The sequence below is a fragment of the Otolemur garnettii genome, unplaced genomic scaffold, assembly GCF_000181295.1.
Source record: "Otolemur garnettii isolate 467f Iridium unplaced genomic scaffold, OtoGar3 scaffold00022, whole genome shotgun sequence".
In the NCBI taxonomy this organism is placed as follows: domain Eukaryota; kingdom Metazoa; phylum Chordata; class Mammalia; order Primates; family Galagidae; genus Otolemur; species Otolemur garnettii.
The window spans coordinates 16408698-16423295 of NW_003852417.1; the positions used below are offsets into that span (position 1 = coordinate 16408698).

Below are 14598 nucleotides of genomic sequence, written 5' to 3' on the forward strand. Positions count from 1 at the left end.
AGATCAGCGGCGCATCCCTGGGGCGGGAGGAAGCCTAACCAGAGTCAGGCTATTTTTAGTACTGTGGCCGGGGTGTGAATGTCTATAGAACTTTGCAAGGCCTGACGCCTTCTTTGCACGACAGAAGAAACCTGTTGGTTGTTAAAGGTCAAAGGTAAGGAGCAAACTTGTGTCCCCATGTTACTAGGGCGCAACCTGAGTGCTAGCCTGACACCAGGAGGAGATTCATCAGGTCACAAACACACACGGGCACAGCGTTTTTTCTTTTCTCTTTTCAACCTCCTGGTAAGCTCCTGATGCAGAAGTGAGACCATGCCCTGAGGGGAGTGATGGAGATGCTAGGACATGCAGGGCTATAGGGGAAGGCCCACCAGCTGCTTCGCAGTTCCCCGCCCCCCACGTCCCACCACTCTAGCTCCCCTCTCCCCGGCGGGTGAAGTGACGTCTGGCAGCCTGTGAGCTTGGTCCAGGTGTGCAGCGGAAAGATGGATAGGAATGTGCCTCTGGGGGAAGACCTTGCCTTCATCGGGTTGGTGCCAACTTGCTCGACGTCCTCTGAGCCTGTGCAAGACAGACTCACGGTTAGTCACGGGCGCTGCTGAGGGCTCAGGGCAAAGGCCTCCAACATCTGCTGTGAGGGAGAGGATCTGCAGGAATCGCGCCTGATAGGTGTGGGTGTACAGGGGCATCCTTCCTTCCAGTAGTACTTAGGGTCCTCTGCAGTTATTTCTTATGTCACTGGCTCAGGAAATGTTTTCATAGAGGAACAAATGAAACGACTGAGTCCGAGATACAAGGTTTAGAATGTGGTGGTTTCTTGAAAGGAACTGTGGCCCAGGAGAAGGGCAAAGAGGACCCAGATGTGCCTATAAATACTAAGCGGACCGGAAGGAAGCCTTACTTAGCCCCAGGCCAGCAGGGAGCAGAACTGGCGAGTCCCTGAAACTGAGGCATCTGTATTCCTATGCTTTTCATGTGACTCTCCACTGTTGGTGAGTTTCTCATAAATGCATGATGTGGGAGGACAGAATTAGGAGGCAGAAGACTCAGCTCTGACTCCAGTACTGACACCAACTCCTGGGGATGGGGCCTTAGCGTCATGTGCGCCAAGATGGGGTGGGCCAGACGGCTCTGACGCCTTCCTCTACACCCCAGCTCCCTCTGCCCCAGGGAGAGAAGGGCTCAGGCAGGCTTCTGCAGGGCGAGTTGGTTCCTGATCTTCTTTGCTGGCTGCAGCGCCTAGGCTTGCAGGCCTTGCCCTAATGTGCACAGTGTAGGGAGAAGCCTCTCTCCAAGCCCCTGGGGCTCTGTGATTTCCAGGGAAGGCATGTTGCCAGGTGCTGCCCACTCTGCAGCTCTGCACCATCCTGAGTCAGGTGGGGGAGGGCAGGCTGGGGGAGGCCGCATGTTGGGCTCCTTTCTTGGGATACTTCTACTTAGAAGGGTCTGAGAAAGTTCCTTTTCTGGAACTGTGGCCATGTTCTTGTTTTTTAACCCTTAAAAAGATATCTAATTTTTTAAAAATAAGAAGTGGGGAGGGAGAAAGAAGAAAAGATTTAGAAATAAAGAGGTCTCACAACTGCACCAAAGGAATTTATACTTGAAGGAGATGTTGAGAACTGACTGATCTTCAGTTACGTTTGTCCCTTTTAGGCAGCATAGCCAGTAGTTGTGGTATTTTGGAGCTGGGACTAGAAAGAGTTAAGGTTTTGAGTTGGAAAAGGGGGACTGACTAATTCCTCAAGGTGAGGGCACTTGCCTGAAGGCAAGTCTGTACTTTGATTCATTTGTTCCTCAGGAAATAAGAAGGTGCAGCCTGGTGGGGCACCTGCATGCAAGCAGCTAGTTCTGCTTTGTAGTCACTGTGATCCTCAAATGTGTCTGTGGGTCAGGAGCATGGGAGGCAGAGCAGCCTGGGCGGTGGCCATGCTCACCATCACCAGGGCTCATTTCTTTCTTTTTTTTTTTTTTTTGAGACAGGAGCCTTAAGCTGTCCCCCTGGGTAGAGTGCTGTGGCATTTCAGCTCACAGCAACCTCCAACTCCTGGGCTCAAGCAAGTCTCCTGCCTCAGCCTCCCAAGTAGCTGGGACCACAGGCGCCCACCACAACGCCCAGCTATTTTTTTTTTTTGGTTGCAGCCATCATTGTTTGGCGGGCCCAGGCTGGATTCGAACCCGCCACCTTGGGTGTACGTGGCTGGCACCTTAGCCACTTGAGCCACAGGCTCATTTCATCCAGCAGTGTCAGGTCTGCCTGACAACCACTGGACACAGGGGACACTAGGCCATGTCTGAGGACCAGGCTCAAAGATAATGCAGTGACAGTCCCTGGCCCAGAAGCAGAGCCAAGCGGGAAGGCTGGGGCAGAAGGGAAGGTGCAGTGGGCTCTGAAGAAAATCCTGTGTCCCCATCTGTTCAGATGAGTCTGGCCTAGGACTGACAGGGCAATGAAGAAGGGAGAGGGCTGGGGAAGGGCAGGGTCATGCTCTATACTCACCCCAGCTTCCTCTTTGTCTGGGCTCCTCTGCTAACCTATAGCAACATGGGCAGAAAGAACACACTGAGGTCACACCCAGGGTCTTCTCAGTCTGGACCTTCTCCCATGGGGCTTTTCTGACCCATCCACCTCATGGACTTCTGGACCTGCCTCTCCCCTTTGTTATTTAAATGTTGACTGTTCTCAATCAGGTATGATAATGGGGTACAGTCATGCTATCTGCAATGGCCAAAACAAAAACAGAAGAAAAATGACAAAGAATGAAGTGGAATCAAAGCCCCCTTAAATTAGGGAGCAGTTATCTTAGGGGGTAAAGGTCATCTGGTTCTGAAAGTTAACCAAGTGAAAATGAGTGAGCCTGTGATTAGGGCGGGCTTTTCCTCCCACAGACCTGTACTCCGGCATCATGCCATACCAGGTTCTAACTCACCCGGGAATCTCAGCACTGCTGGGACCCTCAAGAGCTTGTGTTTATTCTCACAGAGGCTCTCTGCTGTGCAGATGTGCACTGGGGACATCTCTCTAAATGCACAAACTGCACTTATAGCTCCCAACTTCAGGGGTGGCAGGTTCTGGGAGAGGAGATTCTGAAGGACACAGAAGCATAAATGAGGCTCTGGAGAACTGGAGGGCTCTGAGGTGATATGGGTTGTGTTAGCCTGTCACTCATCTGTATAGTCCTGGTTACACTAAGGGTGACAAGATACGAGGTAGGAAGGGTACCCCAAGAGAGCAGAAACACTCCCCAGGACACAGCCACACAGAGCCAGGGTGGAACAGGAAGAGGTGTGAGGGGTGAATATGGCTGAAAAGCCTGGCTTGGTCCAAATTCTTCAAAAGTGCCCATTTGGCTCTCCCTGGCTTTGTATTGAGTGGCTATATTAGCCTGACTGGGTGCTGGCCAAGTTGGGTATATATTAAGTCAGCATGATTCCAACCCCAAACAAGCAAATATTCTCTCTATGGTTGGTAGTAATTGATCTCTAATGCCCAGAGGACTGTAGCTACTGCTAGGTCAGTTTATAGTAAAATTTCATGCCTAGATCATGGCAGAGAATCGGAAGGTCTACCCATAAAAACAGAGTCTCACAACAATGCCAATATATAAGAGCCACATAGTAGCTTCAGGAACATATCCTAGGACCTATATAATGTTAACATTTAAAAAAACTCTTTTTAAAATTCTTAAAACATTTTTTGAAGAATGTTTAAAAAAAGTCTTAGGCTCACGCCTGTCATCCTAGCATTCTGGGAGGCTGAGGTGGGTGGATTGCTTGAGCTTATGAGTTCAAGACCAGCCTGAGCAAAGGTGAGACCCTGTCTCTACTGAAAATAGAAAAACTGAGGCAAGAGGATTGCTTGAGCCCGAGCTGGAGGTTGCTGTGAGCTGTGATGCTATAGCACTCTATCCAGGGAGAGAGCTTGAGACTCTGTCTCAAAAAAAAAAAAAAAAAAGTCTTAACATTCTTGCCCTTAGGGATGACACCCAAAAGCCACAGAAATGAAAATTCAGGCATCCTCACAAAAAGATTTCACATAGACATATACAAACTCTGGTATTTGTGCTGAGAGAGAGGAGATCTAAGGGCAAAACACGAACAGAAGAGATGTTGACAGGCGACTTAGGTGCTGACAGGGTGCCCTGAGGCCTGGCAAGGGCAACCACACCCAATTCACCTGTGAGCCCCGGCCTGCTTTCAGACTGGGGCCAGGAGGAAGGCTTAAGTGAGGAGCAGAGTCCTAGGTTTGCTTTAGGAGAGTAGAGGGAAACTGAGGAGAGGTCATAGGGAAAGCCACCAGGGAAGGGAGGGCATGTGGGACAGGAGGCCAAAGAAGCAGCTGTTGCGTCTTCAGCTGGGAACATTCCACGTGAATGCTGGATTGGTTGGTGTGCATGTGTTTTCAGAAGTGTGAATTTACCTGTGTATTTGCTCTTTACCTTGTGCCCTTCTGCCTCCCTTGCTGTCTGCATGGGGACATCGGTCATCTCTGCATATTCTATGTAGCGTTTCTGGATGTGTGAAACACTGGGGCTCTCTAACTTTACCTTTTGATGTCAATGCCAGATAGGTCATTCTCCTCAGTTCATCACAGGCACTGTCCCCGCCCCCCAGGCCTGGCTCTTATTCACTAGGTGTGGTCAGCACCTGCAGGATGATTTCCCTCTTCTCCCAGTATCTTCCTCAGCAATCTCAGTGCCCCTTTCTGGTAAATTCGTTGCCCTCTGAGGAGCCAGCGACCTCCCTCTGTTATCCACACTGGCCCGTTTGGGCCAGCAATGCGTCCTTACCTGCATCTCCTACTCAGTCAGCTTCTCCCCTTCCTTAAGGCATTTCCACTCCACTTAGTCTACTAGTTCTGCTCAGCCCCAAGCGTGGGTGTTGGAGTTGGAGATACCTGTGCCAAAGGCAGGCTCTGCCATTTGTAACCTGGCAGGTTATTTCACTCCTCTTGGCCAAGTCTAGAAATCTTCCCTCAGAGGGCTGTGAAATTGAACCAGGGCGTGTTGTGTGCTCAACATTCAACAGGCATCCGTGAGGGGGCTGGTGCGCCCCCCTCCCCTTTCTACCTTTGCCTCCTTAGGGTGACCACTCCATTCCTCTCCCCAGTAAGGAGCTCCCAACCACATCACCCTAGTTACTGCCTTTGATTTGTTCAGTTACTGACAGCTCCCAGTGTTGTAGGCACTGGGAATACCACATGAACAAAACAGACTGAAATCGCCACCTTAGGGAGCTTACAGAATGAAGGAATCCAGCTCTAGTCACCTTAATAAGTCATGGAAAAACAACTAACTCTCAAGTATCCAAAGAGAATTTTGTTTTCTGTTCAGTATGACATAGAAGGATGCAGATTAGGGCACGAGTCTAGAGTCAGAAAGACCCAGTTCAAGCCTGACTTCTGCCATGTCATGGCTACATGGACAAAATCTCTCTGAGCCTATTTCCTTCAGAATATTCAGTAAAATGGGAATATTCTGCTCTGGTTCACAGTGTTGTTAAGGATCATAGGGGATCACACATGATCATTCAGTGCTCTTCCCAGGTGACAAGCATTAAAAGGTTTTATATAAAATGAAGCCAGGAAGGCATTATTGTCCTTTGCTGACAGCTTTCTTCTTTTATTCTTCCATGAAGCCACAAAACCATTTGGCTATTCTAGCTCACAATAACCTCCTCCTTTCCAGAAACCCTTACTGTACTTACACATGCAAAGCTTTATGATTAACTTTTTCTGTCACTTCATTTTTACTCTTGTTTATCTTGCATGTCTTAGTCTCGCTTTCCTAATTAGGTTATAGACTCCTTGAGGCAAGGGGTCACGTTTTGTATTTTACTTGTATCTACTTCCTGGATTCCAACCATCTATCACAGTATCAGGAAGAAGCTTGACCTTCAGATGGGAGAAGTAGGTGTAAGGAACTGCAGGGGCCTGAAAGCTTTGGGAAAGGTGGTGGCAGGAAGGAGTCAGAGACAAGGGGGGTTCATTCATGGGGTAATAGCTCTGCTCCCCATTCAATCTAGGGGTCCTGCGGAGCTGCCTTTACCTCTCTCTTTCCCATTCTGCATCTTCTCTTCTTCTTCCTCTGCACCTTCCTCTGCTGTGAAAACAAGTCCAAGGAGGCCAGTGACCCTTCAGTGTCACAAGCATAGAAAGAAGGTAACTTCTGAGGCTAGGATCAAACCCCAGCTACAGCTGCAGGCCTCCAAGGGTGCTCAAACTCATCCAACCTGCACCTGTGTGGTCCACACCCCAGCAATGTTGGATAGGGGCCCCTAAGCTCTGAGCCCACAAGCAGCAGCACAGTCTGATGTCACCTATCCTGCTGCTGGCTTCTCTGGGGGCCAGGGTTGGGGCATGGCGTACCTGCCTCTCCTCTATGCTTCTGTTCCCTGAGGTGCTGACATCTACCAGGGATATATCTAATATCTTGTTTTCAGTTTCAAGAAAGCAGCTGTAAAAGTACACAGTGGGGGAATACCTAGAGTAATATTAGTTTCTGTAAAAAAAAAAACAAAAAACCCAAAAACAACCCCCACCAGGAGTTATAGCTGATGACAAACTTAAAAATGACTACAAAGTGGCTGTTTAGGCAAAGCTAATGTTCATGAAGGTGCTTTCTCAGGGGCCCATGCAAGGGGCCACGGATGCCCCAGGCTCTGTAGGATCGAGATTCCCCTGTGATAGACAGCATGTGCTCAGTCCGGGGTGCTCACTTTGATTTGTGGGGTCTTGGAAAACTGGACCACATCCTTGTGGTCAAGCAGGGTGGTGAAGTGTAAAGCATGCCACATTCAGAATGGCTGACAGAATTGGGCATGGGAGCCCAAGGAAGACAATATGCATCAAAGAGCCATGTCATCTGCCACCACACGCTCCAAAGGCCAACCTGCAGGGGGGCATTGGGCTTATTCTGGGCGGCTTTTGGGGGGTGGAGGAGGGGTCAAGGATAAATCAGTTACAAAAAAGCAGATTTTGGTTTCCCAGTAAGGAAGAACTTTCCAGTGTTTAGAGCTGGTCACAGATGGACTCACTGGAAATATTCAAATAAAGGGCTTTTATATTAGGTGGCAAGTTGGATTAGATGACTTCTAAGACCCTTTCTAATTCTAGGATTCTGTTATCTGTGAAAATATTTTTTAAAGGACAAGAAGGACAGCCTGGCACCTGTAGCACAGTGGTTACAGTGCTGGCCATATACACTGAAGCTGGGGGGTTTGAACCCAGCCCAGGCCAGCTAAACAACAATGACAACTGCAACAAAAAAATTAGCCAGGTGTTGTGCTGGGTGCCTGTAGTCCCAGCTACTTGGGACACTGAAGCAAAAGAATTGCTTAAGCCCAAGAATTTGATATTGCTGTGAGCCGTGATGCCACAGTACTCTACCGAGGGTGACATAGTAAGACTCTGTCTCAAGAAAAAAAAAAAGATGAGAAGGACAAGCTATGGATATATATAGTATATGTATACCATAATGTATCTAAAAATAATCTGAGTATCTACTGTCATCATAACAAAAACCTGTAAAATTACTATCAAGGACATAGTAAAAAGCAAAGGTGTTGGGCAAGACTGTTCCATCCATTGAGAGATGGCCACACTCAGATGTGAAGGGGGTTTGCGTCTTCCGCCCATCGAGAGATGGCCACGCTCACAAGTAAAAGGGTTTACTTCCATATCTCATAGGGACACCGTGCCATGTGTGGATTCAGTGCATGGGTAAGTAGAGCATGGGGGAAGGGGCACTTGTGGGACTCTGGGTTTGCCATCTTGTCCTAGGTGGGATAAAAGCACTGGCTTTCTGTTCTGAAGACCTAGGCTGTTCTAGGGCCAGCCTTGCCCCTCATGATGCCCAACTTTAGGCAGGTCACTTTTCTGATACTCACTACATTTCTAAAGTAAGGTGACAGGTCAGTGTGATCTCTAAGGTACCTTCCAAATTATACTCCACAGTTTTGTTCAAACCATCCTTTCCTATTAGGAGAGGTTGCTGAGTATCCCTATAAACTTTTAGCTGGCCCCGGGCTGCATTTGAACCCGTTAGCTCCAGTGTATGTGGCTGGTGCCCTACCCACTGAGCTATGCATGCCACCTAAACTTTTAATCTGTGAAGTTGTTTGGTCTCTATGTGCTTATGTTTAATGAAGTCCAGTGTCCTCTCAGCCTGGTGTGATGAGTTTGGGAGCCACTTACTGTGCATAAACCCTAACAAGTGGCCCTAAGGCACAAGTGTGGTTAATTTCCATGGTTTGAAATCCCCTAAGATATCCTCTTAATGTGAGATTTCTGTCATCTGTGGAGAGCTATAGGAAATGGGGGCTGAGAAACTACCAGAATGGAGAAATGGCCCAATAAATCTCCCTGAGCAAGAGAATCAGCATCTTAACTGGAAAGATCAACTCAGGCCACATACTCATTCTCTTCTATATGAAAACAGGCAGACTTGAGAGCAAAGCTGTGGGCCAGACCTTGAGTGGTCCCATGACAACCCTAAAGGCACATGCTTTCTCCTATGAATGTCTCAAAAAAAAAAAAAAATCCAACTCTCATCTTTCCTAAGAATGTTTGAGTAAGTATGTGTTTTAGTGTTCCATGGATTAGCTAGTTTATATTTTTATTTAATAACCCTGTTAAGCTATGTCAGGGTATTTAAAAGCACTACTACAGTGCTTAGGAAGGGAAGCCATGTGTTTAATACGTGACACAAAAATCCTCCCACTGTAAAATAATTAGTAAATATCTGGCAGCTACGTAACTGATGGAGTCACGGGGATACTTAGAGATGTGATGATACGTGAATGGCCTTTTTACTTTCTCTCTCTCTCCTTGGTTTTATGTAAGGTGACATGCCATGAGGTAAAGGTCTCTGAGAAGTCTCTGAAGTGGCTGAGTGATGGAGAGGCTGAGAAAGAAGTCACAGGTGAGACCAAACCCGAGGCGAGGCGTGGCGGAGGCGACAGACTCGGGTCACGGACTTGGAGTGAAATCTGAGCCTGGTCACAGACAAAAGAGGGAGTAGGGTTTCAAAACCAAATCAGATAGGAAAGAATAGAGAAAGTCCTGACGCTTTTGTGGCTGATTCGGTTCCAGACCTCTGGGAAAGCTTCAGAAGGAGCCGGGCAGTCAGGCCTGGGGAGAGAGCAGCTGTGGACAAAGCACAGGTGGAAAGAAAGGCTGTGTAGGGCCCTGACTGCACTTAGAGGGCTGGGTTTCGTGAAGTTCAGGTTGCGTGTGCTCCACGAGAGCGTTCTTAAGATAAGCCTGACCGTGTCATCGACTCTGTGCAGTCCCTGTGGGGAGGGCTGTGGGTGGAGAGGTCCAGTGTGCTCCTGGAAGGCAACAGCTGAGTGGGGAGATGAGGGGTGTGCCAGGAGGAGAGACTGTTGGTGCGGGGGGAGGGGGGTGCAGAAGGGGGCCGGGCGGGAGCTCTGGGTTTCACCTGAATGGAGCTCCTTCACCAGGGATGACATGGTGTTGGTGATGGAGTCCGCAGCCACCAGCAGGTCATTGCGGAGGTTCCTCCTCGTACCTGAGGGGAGTCAGAGCAGATGGCGATGCCGGGTGGGTGGGCACTGGGGACACATGGTCCAGAAAATGCCTCAGCTCTGCCAGACCTGTGGACCTAAGTGGGTGGGGCAGTTCCACCTGCCCCCAGGCATATCCAGAGCATAGGGTACCAAGTCTATGGCAGTCTCTCCCTCTGCCTCATGCCTGAAGAGCAGGACCCATCAATTCCATGCTTCACAAACAACGGAAAGAATTGGGTTCCAGAACAGATGTTCCCCTGAGGTGTTCCTCAGCCTCAGGTGGGGCTTTCCTACCCAGCACAGCTCTCACCTCCCAGTCCCCAACCCCAACAAGACTTCTTTCTCAACCCCTGCCCAGCCACTTAGCACTGTTGGTCAGTAGCTTCTCGTGGCTGTGGCAATTCCAGGTTCACTGTGCCTTCAGCAAGGTCCTGCCTATTTAGAGTACTACCCTTTCTGTTTATGCTTGCTCTAAAGATGTTCCAGACTGAATACATGACTTTGGGAATTGTTCCATTCAGTTCCTCTGGAAGAGGCAAGGCCCAAAGGGCAAGGTACTTCCCACAACCCAGAAAAAGGAGCAGCGAACCCCAGGAGGCCTGTTCTTGGCACTGACACAAAGCCTACAGACCTCCCCTTGAAGACCTGCCCATCTATGAGAAGGGGCTAGCACTTGACTTATTTATACTTACTGTGAAAATCAGACCATTTAAAGCTAAGAGCACAAAAGAAAAGAAACTGGAAAAATCTCAGCAGGACCCTCGTACATGTGTCCAAGCTCCTCTGGGTCCCACTGTACTCTGCTCCAGAAACTCACCTTGTGCAAAGGCCTCCTGCACGTCTCCCCCAACTCCGCTCAGCGTGTCCTGGGGACAGTGGGTGGGCGTGGAGCCGGCCGACGCAGAGCGCACTGGCATGGGCATCGGGCGACCGCCTCCGTGAGTGGGAGATGTTCGCGGGGACCCTGTGGCCTGAGCCTGGGAGATTCAAAGACATACAATATGTTATCTCAGGTATCTGACCTCTTTGAGGACAGGAGAAAGTCCTTTTTCTCAGTCAGTCTGAGCTGCCAGCAGGCCTCAGTTCAGTGGTACGTGATCACACTTGAAAGGAAGGGGTCAGGCTGCCTCTAGGACTGGAGAGAGGAAGAATGGGGGAAAAGAAAGGGGCGGGGCAGGGGACAGAGCACCACAAAACAGACTGAGAAGGGCGGGAAAGAAGAGGCTCACTCAGGAGGACTGGCAGGCGGACCGAGCAGAGTGACTGGTGGGGGATCCAGAAGGGGTTGGCTCACATAGGGGAGGAATAACACACAAACATCATTCATTTCTGTTTGCAAACATGTTCATGTACACAATCTCATTTGATCTCCCAATAGCCCATAGGTACAAAGGGCGTATAATTTTATATCTGTTTTATGGAAGACAAACAAGGATGAAAAGCTAAGAGCACCACTGTGTCAGGTAGCATAGCCCACCAGTAGGAGAGGCGAGAATAACCCTTCCCACTCTACCACCCAGAGAGCACCAGCTGCTTCCTAGCAGTGCGGCCTGAGGCCGGGCACGCTGCACACACAGCAAGGCTTTCCACTGGCCACGTCGTGAGGATGAGGCATGAATGGACACTTTTCTCATGAAGGCCCTAGTAGAGTTGTAGAGAAATCTTGGAATAATGGGATAAAATAAATACAAGAGGAAAACTAGTTCAGGGCAGCTTGCTGAGATTTGGATTTGCTGCTCTTCAGAGTGTGGCAGGTAGACAGGGGTTTTCTGAGGAAGCAAAACTCGGAAAATACAAGGTGACGTGTGAGAATGAGTTCAAATGAAGACAGTTATCATTCTGGGGCTCTAGACAGAAACCCCACAAACAAACAGAATCTGCCCCTAGTGGGCAAATGGGCTGGGTGCACGAGGCTTACCACAGTGCTTCAGCCGTGTGGGCGCTGAACTGAACAGAAATCATTGCGTTCTGTGGTGTTTACTTTGATTCATTTGTGTGTATGTATTTTGAGAAATGTTAGAAGTACAGAAAATGGATTAACGCATTCCAAATTAATAATTATAAATACTGTGTTAATTTTACTTCAATCTAATAATGTTACAGATAAATCTGAAGATCTCTTTGATCACCAAGTCTTTCCTGACCCAGTCCCTTCCTCTATTGAGAGGCAACCATTATTATCAAAGATTTTGGTCGGAAACTTTTTACCTAAGTGTACATATCTAACTATAATACGTATTTCACACTTTTAAATTCTGCATGAATGGTATTATCTTGCATATCATTTTGCAATTTGCTTTTATCACTTAGCATACTTTCTGAGATTGATCTATGATACAAATATAACTTAGACCAGCGGTTCTAAACCTGTGGGTCGTGACCCCTTTGTAATAATGGAGATACATCACGGCATTAGGAAGGTTGAGAACCACTGACTTAGACCCTTATGCCATGTTATGAAAACTAACTCAAAATGCTGGGAGGCTGAGGTGGGTAGATAGCTTGAGCTCACAAGTTTAAGACCAGCCTGAACAAAAGCAAGACCCTCATCTCTACTAAAAAATAGAAAAACTAAGGCAAGAGAATTGCTTGAGCCCAAGAATTTGAGGTTGCTGTGAGCTATGATGCCATAGCACACTACCCAGGGCAGCAGCTTGAGACTCTGTCTCAAAAAAAAAAAAAAAAAAGCTGTTGTTGTATTACCTTTGATGTTGTACATGTAATCAAAATGTCTCCCTTTCAATATTTCCTTTATCTTCAGGTCAAGAAAAAAGTATATGTATATATCTCCAATAAGCACATGACTAGATGCTCAAGAGTATTACATGTTAAGGAAGTGAAAATCAAAAGCACAGTGAGATACTACTTCATACTCATTAGGATGGCTTTAATAAAAAAGATGATAACAAGTACTGGCAAGGAAATGGAGAAGCTGGAACCCTCATATACTGCTAGTAGCAATGTAAAAACAATCTGAAAGTTCCTCAAAAGGTTAAACATTGAGTATCCTAATACCCAGCAATTCTACTCCTTGGTATACCCATGAGAACTAAAAACATATATCCACACAAAAACCAGTATCCAAACGTTCATATCAACATTATTCAAAACAGTCAAAAAATGGAAACAACTCAAATGTCCATCAACTGATGAATGATTTAAATAAAATATGGTATATTCATACAATGGAATATTATTCGATAATAAGAAGTATTGATACCTGCTACAACACAGATGAACCCTGAAAACATCTGCTAACTAAAAGAAGCCAATCACAAAAGACCACATATTTTATGATTCCATTCACACGAAATGTCTAGAATGGGCACATCCAGAGAGACAGAAAGTAGACTGGTGGTTATATGGGGCTGGGATCAGGGTCTGGGGAAGGATGAGAGACTGCTAATGGGTACAGGGTTTCTTTTGGGGGGTGATGAAGTGTTCAGGAATTGATTATGGTAATGGTTGTACAACTTTGTGGATATAATAGCTGAATTTCATGTATGTATTTATTTTTTATTTTTTGAGACAGAATCACACTCACTTGTCCTGGGGTTGAGTGTCATGGCATCATAGCTCACAGCAGCCTCAAACTCTTTCGTTTGAGACAGAGTCTCACTTTGTTACCCTTGGTAGAGTGCTGTGGTATCATAGCTCACAGCAACCTCAAACTCCTGGCCTTAAGCAATTTTCTTGCCTCAGCCTCTCAAGTAGCTGGGACTGTAAGTGCCTGCCACAATGCCTGGCTATTTTTAGAGATGAGGTCTTGCTCTGGCTCAGGCTGGTCTTTAAACCTGTGAGCTCAGGCAATCCACCTGCTTTGGCCTCTCAAGTCCTGGGATTACAGACTTGAGCCACCGTGCCCACAACCTCAACCTCAAGCTGGAACCTCTTGCCTCAGCCGTCTGAGTAGCTGGGACTACAGGTACCTGCCACAATGCCTAGGGTGACCAGACCTCCTGATTTTGGCGAGACAGTCCTGCTTTTCAACAATTTGTCCCGTGTCCCGCGGCGTTTTAAAAAAGTCCCGATTTTTGGAAAGAATGCACGAATGGACGGGAGAACAAGAAGGGAATATACAGTTTTCGGCTGCCATATGGCTATTTTGCCAGAATATGAGTTTTATATTATTTTTGTTAATTTTATAATGTTAAACTGTAATAAATAATTTCTGAGAAGTGATTATCGAGAACTACTTATCAAAGTTTGCCTTGTTGTCAGGCCCTGCCCTGCGCCATGGCCTGCCCCCTGCCATGGTGTCCCACTAATCTGGTCACCCTAACAATGCCCAACTAGTTATTTTTTAGAAACAGGGTCTTCTTTTGCTCAGGCTGGTCTCTAACTCCCGAGTTCAAGCAATCCTCCCTCCTGGGCCTCCCAGAGTGCTAGGATTACAGGCGTGTGCCACTATGCCCAGCCCCTTGAATTTTCTACTTTACAATAATGAATTGTTGGCCAGCTGTGGTGGCTCACACCTGTAATCCTAACACTCTGGGAGTCTGAGGCGGGTGGATTGGTTGAGCTCACAAGTTCAAAACCAGCCTAAGCAAAAAGCGAGACCCTATTTCTACTAAAAATAGAAAAAACTGAGGCAAGAGGATCACTAGAGCCCAAAACTTAGAGGTTGCTGTGAGCTATGATGACACTATTGCATTCTACCTATGGTGACAGCTTGAGACTCAAAAAACAAAACATAACAGGGCGGCCCCTGTGGCTCAAGGAGCAGGGTGCCAGCCCCATATACCGGGGGTGGCAGGTTCAAGCCCAGCCCTGGCCAAAAACTGCAAAAAACCAAAAAAAAAGAATTGTACCACATGTGAACTATATGCCAATAAAACCATTATTAAAAAGACACCATTGGCTGGGCGCCCATAGCTCAGTGAGTAGGGCACCAGCCACATACACTGAGGCTAGTGGATTCGAGCCCAGCCTGGGCCTGCTAAACAACAATGACAACGGCAATAAAAAAATAGCTGGGCATTGTGGCGGGTGCCTGTAGTCTCAGCTACTTGGGAGGCTGAGGCAAGAGAATCGCTTAAGCCCAAGAGTTTGAGCTTGCTGTGAGGTGTGATG

The 14598-nt window shown here is 47.6% G+C and overlaps 1 protein-coding gene across 7 annotated transcripts in view; it reads right to left on the bottom strand.

Annotated features, from left to right (window-relative positions):
- Window positions 1-257: 257 nt before the first annotated feature.
- Window positions 258-14598, bottom strand: part of DTNB (dystrobrevin beta) — a 240452-nt gene continuing 226111 nt past the window's right edge. For 4 of the 7 annotated variants that reach the window (XM_003787445.3, XM_023511873.1, XM_023511871.1 and 1 more), the window contains 5 exons: window positions 10343-10502; window positions 9438-9527; window positions 6045-6098; window positions 2498-2532; window positions 258-561 (listed from right to left, as the gene is read on the bottom strand). In XM_003787445.3, coding sequence (XP_003787493.1) covers window positions 2528-2532; window positions 6045-6098; window positions 9438-9527; window positions 10343-10502 — 309 coding nt within the window. In that variant the 3' untranslated portion in view covers window positions 258-561; window positions 2498-2527. The remainder of the gene's footprint in view (window positions 562-2497; window positions 2533-6044; window positions 6099-9437; window positions 9528-10342; window positions 10503-14598) is intronic. The other 3 variants (XM_023511869.1, XM_023511870.1, XM_012803771.1) reach the window with 3 other exon arrangements.